This window comes from Peromyscus californicus, unplaced genomic scaffold, assembly GCF_007827085.1.
Source record: "Peromyscus californicus insignis strain IS unplaced genomic scaffold, ASM782708v3 Scaffold_8__1_contigs__length_139910024, whole genome shotgun sequence".
Classification (NCBI taxonomy): Eukaryota; Metazoa; Chordata; class Mammalia; order Rodentia; family Cricetidae; genus Peromyscus; species Peromyscus californicus.
Window position 1 is genome coordinate 79,362,148 of NW_026294606.1, and position 15,085 is coordinate 79,377,232.

The 15,085-nt window shown below is 41.9% G+C and overlaps 1 protein-coding gene across 1 annotated transcript in view; it reads right to left on the minus strand.

The window, feature by feature from the left end:
- Odad2 (outer dynein arm docking complex subunit 2) overlaps positions 1 to 14,813 on the minus strand; it is a 153,372-nt gene extending 138,559 nt beyond the window's left edge. Inside the window, exons 1-4 of the mRNA XM_052729323.1 lie at positions 14,632 to 14,813; positions 12,032 to 12,293; positions 2,651 to 2,808; positions 171 to 354 (exon numbers count right to left, since the gene is read on the minus strand). Of these exons, the coding sequence (XP_052585283.1) occupies positions 171 to 354; positions 2,651 to 2,808; positions 12,032 to 12,293; positions 14,632 to 14,689 (662 nt within the window). The 5' untranslated portion in view covers positions 14,690 to 14,813. The remainder of the gene's footprint in view (positions 1 to 170; positions 355 to 2,650; positions 2,809 to 12,031; positions 12,294 to 14,631) is intronic.
- Between the last annotated feature and the right edge of the window lie 272 nt (positions 14,814 to 15,085).

Genomic DNA, 15,085 nt, shown 5'->3' on the forward strand with positions numbered 1-15,085 from the left:
AAAAGTGTCATCAGATCTTACATAAATAAATCCAAGAGAAGGGACGTTTTGTTCCTGTAAACTGAAATGTTAACTCAATAGTAGTTACTTCTATATTTTTCCTGTATTACTTTCTAAAATGCTGAAAGCAATTTTGTAACTGATCTGGAGCTGTTTCTCTTAGCACTCACAGTGAGATGTGCTTTAGAGAATGATTGAGCAGATGCAAGTCCAGCTGCTTTAGCAGGATGGCGATTTTCCTTTTAATAAACATTTCGTTGTCTTTGGTGATCGTATCAAGAATAGCTAAGGTAGTAGAATCTTTCGTTTCACCATACTCCGAGCCCAAGATTTTCACTATAGGGTCTCTGTTAGCTGGAAAACAAAAAACAAAAAACATCAACATAAATAATAAAGATTACCCAGTGCAACAAAGACTAAGAAATGCCACCAAATTCTCTTTAATTGGTTCCTTGCATTCAGCTACTTCTGGCCGAGCCTGTTAGGTTCCTCTCTCCTTCTGGGAGTCTGGTGTACTAGGATCTGTCTTAAATCTCTTCATATGCTCTTCCTTGTAGTGTACCAGCTGTGTACATCCTCTCTCTAGTAAGACCAAAACCAAGACTAACTCCCTTCTTCCACTGACTAGAGGATGCTGTGAGTAATAGATACATTCAACTCACATGCTCAGAGATGGTTTGAAGAGAAATGTTTTTGCCTACAAGAACCATCACTCAAGCTGTCTGCATCTGTGGCTATTCCTGCCACTGTCCTCATTCCTTGTCTACATCTGTGGCTCTGCCTGCCACCGTTTCCCATTCCTAAGCCCTTTCTTTCCCACGCAGGCTTCCTTCTCTCTACAGGTCTGTGACAGTTTTTCCACATGCTTCAAGTGCCTGACTTCACAGTGCCTTTTGGTGCACACAGGCTGACCTCCTGATGCTAACAATTGAGAAAATCAATGCACCCAACATTTGCGTGTGTTCCAAGACTGTGAAGGACAAGTAAAAACTCATGGCCAAAATGATACAGAAACAGAACTGGATCCTAGAGATGCCGAAAATAGAGTTTGTAAATGTCAAAAACAATATAGTTGAAAATAAAGAAAAATGAGAAAAGCTTTGTTTAGAACAGAACATTCTAGAAAAATAAAACTCTGGATTTATTGGGATGTGGAAAGACAATGTCCATGAGATGAATTCTAAAAGTCTGACTGCACTGAAATGATGACATTAACTCTCCAACAGGAAGTGAGCTATGCCACAGAAGACTGCCTCGTGTGGTTTGAGGCGAGGCAAGAAACAGGACCAAGGAACAGGCCACGTATCAAGCACCTACCTCGTTGCTGTTGTCTAATAAAGATTTTTAAAAAGACACAAAAAAAATGAACTGCAAGGGAGGACCTGACTTCCAAATGGTCACGTGCTATGAAACTTGGGGTTGAATGAAGACCTCACTGGAAGAACAAAACCCATTCAAGAACGAGGATCATTTAGCTAAAGCAAGGATATAGTGTTCTCTGGATTGTCTCCTCTGCCAACTACTGTCTTGAATCTGGCTCTGCACTGGAGATTTCATCCCTACTCAAAGAAGCAGCTTTGTTGTATAGGTGGCTACATAATGAGTAGTTGGAACGAGATCAAATGAAGCTGCTTGTACACAATTATGCTTGCAGAGGTAAGTAAAGGATGTCAGTGCCCTGTTCTATCATTCTTCGCCTTATTGAATGCTGGGTCTGCACTGAACCTGGATCTAGGCTGGCAGTCAGCTCCAGAGACCCTCTGCCTGTCTCCACCCCCACAGTGCTAGGGTTACAGTTACACACAACTCTGCCCAGCTTTTATGTCAGTTTTGGAATTTGAACTCAAGTCTTAATGCTTGCATAAGTGTGCATACCAACTGAGCCATCTCTCCAGCCCAAACAACTTCGTTTTTTAAGGAGCATTCTCTCACGTCACATAGAAGTGGGCAGAATTTAGTTAACCATATTCCTGGAATCTACTGGTCATCTAGTCTAAGCCCACAAAAGACACAGGATACATCATTACCTATCAGTGGGTGTTTCTCCTGATGGGGAATGTGTGTAACACAAGTGTAAGAGGCACCCAATCACAGTATTTTTCACATTAAACACTTATGAATGAATGATAATGAGGTTAGTGTATTTCTTCAATGAAAGAGAAACTTTGCTGAATGCATATAATTATTCACAGAAGGCTGTGATTTCACAAATGAAACACAGTTGAGGAATGAAAAGGCAAGATAAGGGCTGTGTCCTCCAAAGAAAGAGTTCAAATCCCTCTTGGAGGAAACACTGTGATGTACAACACTGTGTGCCAAGGGGAGGTAGACTCAGGCTGGTCCCGGGAACATGTCTTCTAACATGACCTTATAGACTACAGGTCACTGGGCCTTCCAGAAGTCACAGGCTAAAGTGAGAAACCTCGACGCCTACTGGTGAACACCAGACTTCGCATCTAATGCAGAAACGGGATGTGGGCGCCGACAGCTCAGACAAGGGAAAAGAATGGCAATTCTCAGGAAGCGGTACGCACCACTTTTAAATCTTTTACATGGCAGAATTTTTTTCAAGTGAATATAATAAAGGCCTCCCCCTCCCCCAAGACTGTGCGTCTGCAAGTTCAAATGCCAAGCGGAGCGTGCATCTCACCTTCAATACAGGCTTGTACCTCCTGCAGCTTGCTGCCTTTGGTAATTGCTAACAACTGTGACAGTTGCCCAAAGCTCCTGACTTTAATCTGAGGCACAGAGAGAAGCAGCAAGGGCTCTCCATCTCTATCAACTTCTTCTGATTTGACTGTAGTGTCGCTACGAAATGGGGGAGCGGGGAGACGAAAGCTGAAGTTACCTTCACGCCGAAAGACATTATGAAGATATTTTGACGGACACCCCCCCCCCCCCCAGTCTCCAGGAACTAGAACTGGTTTCTTCCTCTGCACCCTCACGCTGTGAGACCCAGGCCTCCCCATCCTCCCCACAGTGGCTAGAATTCACTCTGGACTCAATCAAGTCACAGTTTCCAGGTCTGTTTCTCGAAGGATCTGCCTTTTTCTAGGGTCTTTTGAAAAGCTCACTGGTTCCACCTAGGCACACACACGCTGCGGTTTTCCAGTGTTACCTTATTTGTAAAAACTTTTATGCCACAGTAATTAGTGGTTAGGAATTTCCTCAGCCACTTTGTGTTTACAAACAGAAAGGCGAACTAGAGTCTTCCACGGACTATCTCCCCACTTTGAACACCATAATTCAGTTTCTTTTGTCCTTAGCACTATAAGCAGTTTTTCTTTTTTTAAAAAAAATTTATTTAATTAACATTCTTTTCACTTATTTTACGTACCGATCACAGTTCCCCCTCCCGATTCCACCCTCCCCATCTCCCATCTACCCCCAAATGGCCTTTCCCTAATCTCCTGGGCTTGTGTTTTACCCATTTTTAATTTTTTTTGGTTGAGATTTAAATATTTTAAGAGTTCCATGAGAGTGACATTGATATAGATTTCTATCACTTACAGCATGAATTAAACATCCAGTTTTTCAATTAGCTACCGCTTACTTATTTCATTACATGCTGATATCCCCAAGAGAATTGCTTGCATCTGAACACCCGATAAGCTGAAATGTGGGGAAGTAGATGTGGAACATTCCTGATTGGCCATAAAGAGCAAATCCAATAGCTCCCAGACTATTTGCTTCGGGTACTGTCCCAAAATGCCTGAGATTATCAGCTCAACACAGGAAAGGCGGGTTGGAGCTCACAGTTTTTGAGGCTCTAGTCCACAATAATTTGGCTCTGTTGCACTGGGACTGTAGCCAGGCAGCACACGAGGATGGGAGTACACAGCGGCTCATGTATCTACAGAGAGCAGGAAGGAATGAGGAGGAAGATGGGCTGAGTCCTGACATCCCCATGCAGACACAGGCCTGACAGTTCTCAGTAGGCCCTTCTCTTAAAGGTCCTTCCACCTCCCTGATGACCAAGACTTTTTCATAGGAGACTTGGAGAGACATTTACCCCAATCAACCATGGCACTGTCATTAAAATAAAAATAAGCAAAGACAGAGACTATGGAAGACAGAATAATAGCCTTACAAAATACTCCCCTTAGGAAAAAAAAAAAGGATTAAATTGATGGCTAAGAAGGTGGACTAATTTAAGGATTTTGACCCAGGAAGAGAACTCGATATCTGCGCCGAGACCAACAGATTATACAGGATCAGGGAGTTAAAGATTATAAGAGGATGGAAGCTGGGTGACAGCTATGTGTGGACACAAGCCGAAGAATGGAAGAAACTTCCACAAGCTGTGAAAAGAAAGAACAGATTCTCCTGAAGTCTCCTGAAAGGATGTGATCTTATCACACTTTGACTTGTTCTCACACTGCAGACTCATTTTAGACACTGCCTTCCAGAACTCCAGTAAACTTGGTGTTTTATTAAGTGGTTGGTTTTGTGGTCATTTGTGGCAGCAACAGTAAGCTACCACAGGGTCTCTGTCAGTGTGGTGCTCCCTGGTACCCATGGATACTGGCTTCATCCCCAGTACCTCAGATAGTACTGCATCTAGAAGATGTTGAAGAAGTATCTGGGGGATAACTGAATGCATAAAACACATGTCGACTTGGTCATGACATCTGTGTGGAAACTATGTTTTCTACACAACAAGCTCCTGGAATACTCTTTAGGGTGAAGGACGTTTCTCAAGGTGACTCACTTAAATCGATGGTCACTCAATGGTAAATAGATAATCATAGGCTTGAGCTATAGTCTGACTGACAGCCAAAAACATAAAGCCATTGAACTGGGGATAGTGAAACTCATGGTGGGAACTAGGAAAGTGTGTGGGGCGGGGAGTGGGGACTCACTGCTCACCAGCTGATGTTTATAATTCAGCAGAGAACTCCAGTGTCACAGGACGCACAAAGGAAACTCTGGTTTCATCATTTTTTTTTTTTTTTTTGGTTTTTCGAGACAGGGTTTCTCTGTGTAGCTTTGCGCCTTTCCTGGGACTCACTTGGTAGTCCAGGCTGGCCTCGAACTCACAGAGATCCACCTGCCTCTGCCTCCCGAGTGCTGGGATTAAAGGCGTGCGCCACCACTGCCCGGCCTGGTTTCATCATTTTTAACATCTGAACAAGGAGTTCTTAGAAAGAAAAACACTGTATCCCACTCAAGAAGAATGGGCTGGCTGGAGAGAGGGCTGAACAGGTAAAAACCCCTGCTGAGCAAATCTGATGCCTCATCAATCCCTGGACCTTCCAGGATGGAAGGGAAGAACCAGTCCTAAAAGCTGTCCTCTGATATCGACATGCATGCCATAGCACACATGCCCCCCCCACACACATCATATACATGTGTAATAACAGATAAACTTCGCAAATATTAAACAAAAGAAGCTGCTGACGATGAAGCCCCCTTGTCCACCTGGAGAGACTTTCAAACTGGAACTGGGGAGGGCCTTTTAAAATACACCATTGATACATCAAACCAGCAATGCGGGAAGATATATATATATATAATATATTACATTTAAATATATATATAATAATGAAAATATGTTTTTTAAATCCTCAACATTAATGTCCCAAACACAGTAATTACTTACAAATGTACAGCTAAACAGTAACTCCGGAAAGGAGGCTCAGAAAGGATTTGTATTTCAGGGGTTGAAAAAGGGAAACAAAAGCAACACGTTCAGCAGCAAACACTAAGCAGGAGTGGGGGAGTGCAGCTCAATGCACAGCACTTGCCTAGCACGTGCCGAGCCCTGGGTTCCAGTCACCAAAACTGCAAACAGAACAAAGCTACCTGGATGCTGTGACCACTGAAACAGACATTTCACGACAGTTCAATTGCCACCCATAAAGTTAGCATTCTGTAGGTTGGAAGTCACCCGGCAGACTGTGGAATTCAACCCTGTTGGTAACTGATGAGAAAACTAAGGCAAAAACAAATTCAGTGGGTCACAAAACAAGGCAGACAGACATGAGAACTGTGGGAAGAAGGGAGGGTACTCAGGGCTGGAAGGGAGATATGGGGTAAGGGTAGTCAGTATGTCTTGTATACATGTATGAAAACATCCAAGAACAAGTTTGACTAATAACAATTAAAAATGCCAAATGTTAATAAAAAGAGACCAATAGTTTATTTGAAAATGAAAGCTATTTCTCCCAAAATAAACTGCACTAGAGAACTGCTAACAAACAGTCCTGCAGGATTAACACGTGGGGCATGGTTCCAGGCGGACACCTTGTGCTTATCTATTCCATAAGAACCTGCACCATGCTAGCTGGTGGTGGAGCATGACTAAACCCCAAAACTCAGGAGACAGAGCCCGAGGGATCTCTGTGAGTTCAAAGTCAGCCTGGTCTAAACAAAGAAACTCTGTCTCAGGAAAAAAGAAAGAGGAGAGAGAGAGAGAGAGAGAGAGAGAGAGAGAGAGAGAGAGAGAGAGAGAGAGAACAAAAACAAAAGGAACCTGTACCAAAGACAACAGAAGGGTGAATGAAGGAGAAGGCTTTTTTCCTCATGTCTAAAGAACTGGATTCGAGTATCAGTTGCTCACTCACTCACCAGGAGTGAGCCAAACGCAGACTGGCTACCACAGAGAACACATACGGGCCAGCACAGCTTAAAGAAAAAGTATAGTCCCATCAAGAGCTGCACACAGACCCACATAAGACACAGCTTAGCCACAGGGACTTGGAACAGAGAAAACTGACTTGGAAAACAAGGGGCATAAGATTAAGGATTCTTACAGGAGAAGTCACTGCTCTTATGCTCAAGCAGCCAAGGATATTTCTGTACAGTAGAAGCAAAAGAGACAGTGCTTGAGTCTTTCCTGACAACCTGGGCCTTGGACACGGACACACAGAGCTTAGTCCTGTTTGAAAGAACAGCTCCCTCACATAGAGGGGCATAGGAGATGTAGTGAAGGCCAACAGCTCAGCCAGAAGAGGCCATGAACCAAGAATGAAGGATGAAGTACTTTGGACTCATTTTAATGCCAGGCACTTGTGGTCATTTAGGGCATCTCTGGGCTCTATCAGTTGTCATATTACTACATGCTATGAGTGTGACATTAAATGTCCTCTGTATGCTAATGCTAGGTCATCAACCTGGGGCAGTACTGGAAGGACCTTTAGGAGTTATGGCCAACGGAATGAAACAGCTCACCAGATGTGATGCCCAGTGTTAACTGTCACTCTGACAGAATCTAGAATCACTTGGCAGATGGATCTCTGAATTCTTCCTGCCTGGAATCCTGGGCTGTATAAATAGAGGAAGGGAACTGCCTTAGTCTTCTTTCTGTTGTGACAACACACGGCCAAAACCAGCGTGGGGAGGAAAGGGTTCATTCTGATTACAGGTAAGAGTCTATCATGAAGGGACGATGGAGCAGGAGCTCAAGGCAGGAACCTAGAGGCCAGAACTGAAGCGGATACTTCAGAGGACTGCTGCTTACTGACTGGGGTCTCCTGGCTTTCTCAGCTCTCTTTTTTTTTTTTTTTTTTTTTTTTTTTTTTGGTTTTTCGAGACAGGGTTTCTCTGTGTAGCTTTGCGCCTCTCCTGGAACTCACTTGGTAGCCCAGGCTGGCCTCGAACTCACAGAGATCCGCCTGGCTCTGCCTCCCGAGTGCTGGGATTAAAGGCGTGTGCCACCACCGCCCGGCATCAGCTCTCTTTCTTATACAACTCAAGCCCACCTGTCCAGAACGGCACAGCCAATAGTGGGCTGGGCTCTATTACATCAGTTAACAATTTTTAAAAAATGCCCTCACATACCTGCCAGTCTAATATAGGCAATGCCTCATATGAGACTCCCTCTACTGGAATATGTCTAAGTTGTGTCAAGTTGACAGAAACTCTGATATTACAGCCCTTGGTAATGTTCATACCAAAACTCATCACTTTAAACCATAACCTTTCCTTATCCCCAAGACTTCATGTTAATACCTCACTCTAAAACACAGTCCAACTTTAAAAGTCTAACAGTCTTTAAAATTTTCAAAACTTTAAAAGTCTAAAGTCTCTTTTAAAATCCAAAATCTCATAACTGAGTTCCTGAAAACTGTGGTGATATTTTATTTGTGTTGAAATGTGATATTTTATTTGTAAAAAAAATAAATAAATAAAATTGTCTGGAGATCAGAGGTCAATTAGCCATAAACAGGAGTCAGGCAGTGGTAGCCCATGCCCTAAATCCGATCACATGGCTGGCAGAGTCTCTGTGTGGTCAAGGACACAGCCAAGCGTGGCGACATGAACCTTTAATCCTAGTACCAACCATAGAGACCTGGAGGTCTGTATAGACAGGCAGTGACAAGGAAGTCATGTGGCTGGGCTTAGAACCAATGAGAAGGCAGAATACAAAGGCAATAAAAATACAGGTTACATGGGAAGAAGCTCTCTCTGGGGAAGCAATAGCGATGAGGTGATAAGCTAAGGCTAGTGGTGGCTCTTCGATAGTTCTCTGATCTCTTTGGCTATTACCTCTGTATTTGGTTCTGTGTTTCTTATTTAATAAGACTGTTTAGAAATTCATCTAAATTTGGCACCCAACTTTATATTTTTTCTTAATCCAAGAAGAAAGAACCAGGGCAAAATACAATCAGACATCTGGGACTTACTCATGATCATTTGAGCTCCAAAGGGCTTGGTTATCCCTACCTATCCATCTCTGCTATTTACAGTACATAGAGCTTGTGTGGTAGGCTCAGGCTATCTTCACTGCACACCTACTGCTGTCCTTGGTGGTCATGAAATGTTCTTGGCATCTCCAGGATCCAGGAGTCACCACTACAACTGAGACTTTACTTTTACCAATGGCCTTCTTGCTCCTTATGATGCCAAGCCTCAGTTTCCCTCCATGACCCCTTCAATCCTGGGGACTCCACTACAACTGGGGTTGCACCTTTGCCATTGACCTCTCCTAGCCTTTCCAAGCCTCAGCTTCTTTCTCTGATGCCTTCAAAACCCATACCACCTGGAAAAGTCTTACACATTGCCAAGTTCAGCATCCAGATTGAGATGCAGCCTTGACCTCTCTGGACCACAACTTCTATGTGCTAACCCTGGGGAAATGTTTCCCAGAAGCGAGTGCCTTAGTGATGCTGGTCTTTTATTAATCTCAGCTTTTTTTTTTCAGCTCCAGCTAACCTACATTGATTATCCTAGTAAAGCAAAGGTTTCAAAGTGAGGCCAGTCTCTTGTTAATCACAGGTGATTTTCCTGCCCCAGGTGACCAGAAACCACAGATTCCTGATTCAAAATATCACACAAATGTTCCCAGTGGAGTCTTTGAGGGACTCTCCAACATCCTCCTGAAACTTCATTAGCCTCGATCATCTGTATTTCTCTTGATATTCTTATCTTCCAAGTTCCCACAACAGTTCATTAAGTTCTGAACACTCTCTGCATTTCCAGCCCAATGTTCCAAAATCCTGCACTTTCTTCCCACAAGAGTCCAAAGCATAAGAGACAAATGGCCAGGTCCATCACAGCATCACTCCACGCTCCTGGCGCCAATTTATGTTCTGGTTTGCTTTCCATTGCTGTGATAAAACACTGACCAAAACTGACCTGGGTAGGAAAGAGTTTATTTGGTGTACAGGCTACTGTCCTTTATTGAGGGAAGCCATGGAAGGAACTTAAGGGAGGAGCCTAGAGGGAAGAACTGAAGCAGAGCCAACACAAGAACACTGCTTACTGACTTGGTTCCCCGGGAGTTCTCAGGTACCCTTCTTAAACAGCCCAAGTCCACTTGCGCAGACTAGGCTCTACCACATCAACTAGCAATGAAGAAAATCTGGCCCCCCTCCACAGACAAGCCCACAAGTACATCTGATGGAGGCAATTCTTCGCGGAGATTCTCTCTTCCCAGGTACACCTGGGTTGGCATCAAGCTGACAAAATTCACCATGACAGGAGCTGAGCAGCTGCATGAGTCTATTTGGCTCTCTCTGCTTTCTGACCTTGGATGTCACGTGACTAGCTCCCTCTTGCCAGTCTGACTCCCCTTCCGTAATGGGCTGTAACCTACAACTGTGAGCCAGATAAACCCCTTTTCTCTTGAGCTGCTTTTGTCAAGGTATTTCCTGTCTGCGACAGGAAAGAAAACTAAGATGGCACAGGTATGACCTTGAAAAGGACATTGGGACTTTGTGCCTTTCAACTCTTTCTTTTCTTTCTAGATACCATGAGGCCGTCTTCCGCCACATACTTCTGCCACCTCATCACAGATCCAAACAAATGGGGCAGAAAGAAGTATCAAAGACCATGAGCCAAAACCTATGTTTCCCTCTTTGCCAGTTGAGTGTCTCAGGCATTTTGTCACAGTCACAGAAAAGTGAACATTCCTTAATTTGGTGTGTAAAACAAGAGAGAGAGTTAAGCATGAAGCATTTGGTATTTTCGGTTTTTAACAAAATCTTATCTGTAAATTTTGCCTTCTTTAAGGCAGTCAGTACCCATCTGGTTTTCATCAGAGCCACACAAGCATGGTTTAGTTCCCAGTAAGTGATACTACTACGCCTCTCTCATCTAACATCAAAGGCATCTTCAGTAAAGGTCAGAAACAAAAATGATGGGCAGCAGAAGGGACAAGTTTCATAACCAATTTGACAGAAGTCAAGTAGTCAAGGGACTGCTATTTAAGACACACGTGGTGTCAAAATGCCCAAGCATCTAGCTTAGGAGGGGGCAGCATGCAGGAAGACTATAGGGAGAGACTCCATGTGGAAACTCAGTCAAAAGAATTTGTTCAAAAGAAAGAAAAACAGTGACACATTTGAGGAGCGTGTTGCATCCCCACCATCTAAGGAGACAGATGTGGCCATGTTTGGACTTGGCACACAGAAGTAGTGCTGAGGCCAGATATGATGACAATTTTTCTGTCATCTGCTGTAAAACCATCTTTGTACAAAGCAGTTAATGTGTTTCTAATTGGTTTTGCAGCTGAGTCCATCTTTCAAACTTAAAAAAAAATACTGAACTTAAGTGGAAGCAACCAAGAATTAGGCAGTCATCTACAAATGACCAGCACTAGGGTAGATTATGACCCTTGGCAAATAAATATGCACCACATCATTAAAAATTCAAAAATTCAGAAAAGGGAGACATGGTACTAAAGAGGTCTTCAGTGCAGTTCAGGAATGGGTTTGCAATTGTGAAAATGAAATCTTGACTTTATTGTCCAAACAATCCCAAGGGAAAGAGGAAAGCTATATTCAGGAAGCTTCGGCGAGCTAGGAAATTGCTTTTTATGAGATCAGTCTTTAAGAGAGAAAATGAAACCTCAAAAAGGACCAGGTAACAGGAAAGAGAATGACTGAGCTGCATAATTAACTGAGGGTGAGTCTTCAAGTAAATACACACCTGTGCTTGCTTAATACTCAAATACAGCATATAGTCATACATATACATATATCTAATCATGGATATTATATATCCATACACATAAGTGTGCATACACACACATGTTCACACACATATTCAAAAGAGATAAACTGATACCCACTCTTTGAACTAGTGGTAGAATCTTTATAAATCTCATATTTGAAAGACTCTTTGCTAAGGTTTCTCCCTTAAGGATCAGGGATGGAGACCAGTAGTAACGTGCATGTCTAACATGCACAAAGCACAGGATTCTATTTTCTCTTATACCGAGCAAAATTCTCCACCCTCCTCTTGTCCTCCTAGGGAATGAGATGGTTAAATACTTTAAGGATTTGGCGATATCAGGCATCATAAACCAGGAACTACTAATATCCAGAAGGTCATACAGATGAGTGGAAAGGCAAACAGGGAAGGGGGTGGACATTGGAAAATGCACCTCTATCAATAAGGAATGACATTTACATTAAAAATTAGATAAATCCCATGTTCGCCACCTGAGATATCCTTAAGTTTCCTAAGTATCTCCACTTTGCAATCCTCAGTTTAGGGGATTATTAATTAGGCCCGACTCCTCAACCAGTCAGTGAAAATCTATATAAAGTTGTTATTAAATTCTAGAAGCAATTATGTAGCTTACCTGACAATATAACCTGATCCAAATGCTGAGGGTTCCAAATCTGTTTTCCACTCAAGTGGCTCTACAAAAACAAATTTTGCCTCTTTGGGATATTTGTAAGTAAAAGACTCCACAAACTTAGTAATTTCATTCAATAGTGACTCATTCAGTGGGGTGATCTCCAGGGTTCCAGTCCCATACCCCGCAGCAGTCCACTGTGCAGATCTGGTCAACGCCACACCCATGGCTCTGTTAAGACTCTGAGCCAAGCTCAGAACACACACTACAGCAAAAGAGAAGGAGTTAGAGACTTCCACATTCTCATTTGAACATTTTTTTCATCTTCAAGATTTCACACTAGTACTATCCAACCTACAGTCTACATTTTTAACAGTCCAACCATTCTTCAATACAGTAAAACAGCCAAGCATCACTACATAAAACCGACTCGTATTGAAGGGGTTTCCAGTATCAGCCTATCCTAAAATTAATAATGTCTTTCTAATTTCCAAGAGTCTAAGAAAAAGAACAGCTGGACAGAAAGCTCCAGAGGAGAACTTCAAGAATGGAAAAACAGAATCAGAGGAGGTTGGCAGTGAGAGCGTTGCTTCCCAGCTCTGACGGAGGCTGGGGGCTTGAGTGAGAAATGCACATTCGATCTGAGCCACACATCATGTAGAATTAGGCAACCAAACTAAATGTGTTGTTCTGACTTTCATAGTATCTGCACGGGTGCAGTGAAGGCAGGAAAACCCTCTTCCAAGTGTCTTAAGTTCCTCACGTGCCTCTGTGGTTAATAAAAAAATAGGATCAAAGTGTGGCTGCAAATTGTTGTGAATTAAATATTTTCATTTTTGACGAAGGTTAGTACAGTATATTGTGCTTATTCGGGGCATCTGAAGGAGTCTCATATACCCTGCTTGGAGATCATGTGCAAAATAGAAACATTGTTTTCTTAAGAGTAAATGTGACAGATGTAGGAACATGGCAGAGACTTTTTAGTCTATTCATCTAAACTGGTTATCAAAACAGTGTAGCAAAAAAATTTAAAACAAATCCAAATAAAATGTATTTCAATTTGGCTAAACAGAAATTGGTATGTAAAAGGAGATCTTTAAAAAGATGACTTTACCTGAAACATTAAATAAGAACAAAGAAACAACTTATTAACAAAGATAGTATTGTTTGTAGATCATCTATATTTTGTAATGACATTGACTGTTAAAACCATTCCTCCAGAATATTTGTAGTTCATAAAATGAAATACAAAATAAATGGAGCTTTTCTTGTCTGTCATTTTAACAAAGGCTTTGAAAACACAAGGTTTGACACAATAGTGGAGTTTTACTTTCTGTATCATATTAAAATTTGAAATCCAATAACAACAGTTTAGCTGCTCTCTCCAGGAGACCATTTCCTGCTGGGGGGGCAGGACAACAACACTGTGGACATGTCTGTTCATAGTTACCAAATGACAAGAAGAGACATTGTTGGCATTTAGTGGTGAGTGCCAAGGATACAAATATTCTTCTTATGCATAAGAGTGCCCAGCAGGAAGAACTCTGCTGAAACCTGCAGGCATCTGGTATTTGGAAAACTTCAGATAAGCAATACTGCAGCCTAAAATTTCCCTCCACTTTAGGAAAGTCACAGAACAGTTTTCACCATTTTAACGTACACTGGGTATCTCAGGACTGGGAATGTCATATAAATGAAACAAAAGTTTGCATACTTTGCTCTACGTGGAGCTTTAGTCAAGAGCTCAGCACCTTGTGAAATCACACTATCATGACAATGTCAGTCACGAAATTTAAGTGACATTCTGACACACTGGTGTCAGCCTAAGTATGGAGACATATCACATCCAGGTATCTATCTCAGGATGGATAACTCCTTAAGATATTCTAGTATCATAATGCCTACACATTTACAATTCTTTTCCTTAACAGAGCATTATCATTGTTTAAAACTATATTACCTATGTAAGATTATTATCCGTACTCTTGGTTTCAAAATACTGAAGTGTCATTATATGATATTTAGTATAATATCCACTTCCCTGTGAGTCTCTGTCTATTCTGACTTTCTGTCTCTCTGTCTGTCTGTGTCTGTCTGTCTGTCTCTCTCTACACACACATACACACACACACACACACACACACACACACACACACACACAAAGACAGTTAAGTATTGGTGAAACAAAATATGATGTACAGATTTTTCTGTGGTTTCTTTTTTCTATTGTTAATTGATGGAAAGTGCTTTAGAGCCAAATGCATATGCATGTGTGCCTGACACTTTAGTTTCTTAGTGTTCTGAGAATAAGTATAAACAATGGAAATGTGCAAGTGCTTCATCTGATCCAGAAAAGTTTCAGTGGCCGGTCTGCCTATTTTTAATTGTAAGTATAATCGTTGCTTCAGAACGAGTACAGGCAGTGTGTGCCCCATTCCTTTCCTTCACTCTTTCTAAAGAAAACTGGGTGTTATAGATTACACACGACTATAGCAGACAGGCAACACTGGTGAGTTCTTGGAAGACACTTTAAAAGGAGCTAAGACACGCAGAAAGTTCTTTTGCTCATGATAAATTTTTATAGAAATGTAAATTCAACTCACATTTAAATCTATGCAGATTCCTTTTCTCAGTCGACAATGGACAACCTCTACAGCACATTAGCTGGAGCTCTAAGAATGCCTTGGACTCTAGGACAATCCCAAAAGCAAGAGCAATAATACTCTTAGGAAAGAAAAAAGAAAACGGGTGGTATTCAAACGAACAACTATTACATTTTATCAAGACAGTGTCTCCCAGCCCCATTATCACCAAACCTAACCTTAACAGCTACAGCAAATACATAACACTTATCTTTGAATTAATGTTTCCAAGAAACGTTTCGAGTTAGACGGGAAGAAAGTATATATGTGTGTTTGCAAAATTGTAATGGCTAATCACTAGTTTTCTCAACTCATTTAATAGAATTTTTCTTTTATGTTACCCTCTAAGCTCCCTCTATCATTAACAAAATGCAAAAATTTTAGAAATAATTTGTGTAACAAATCCAGTTCTTTG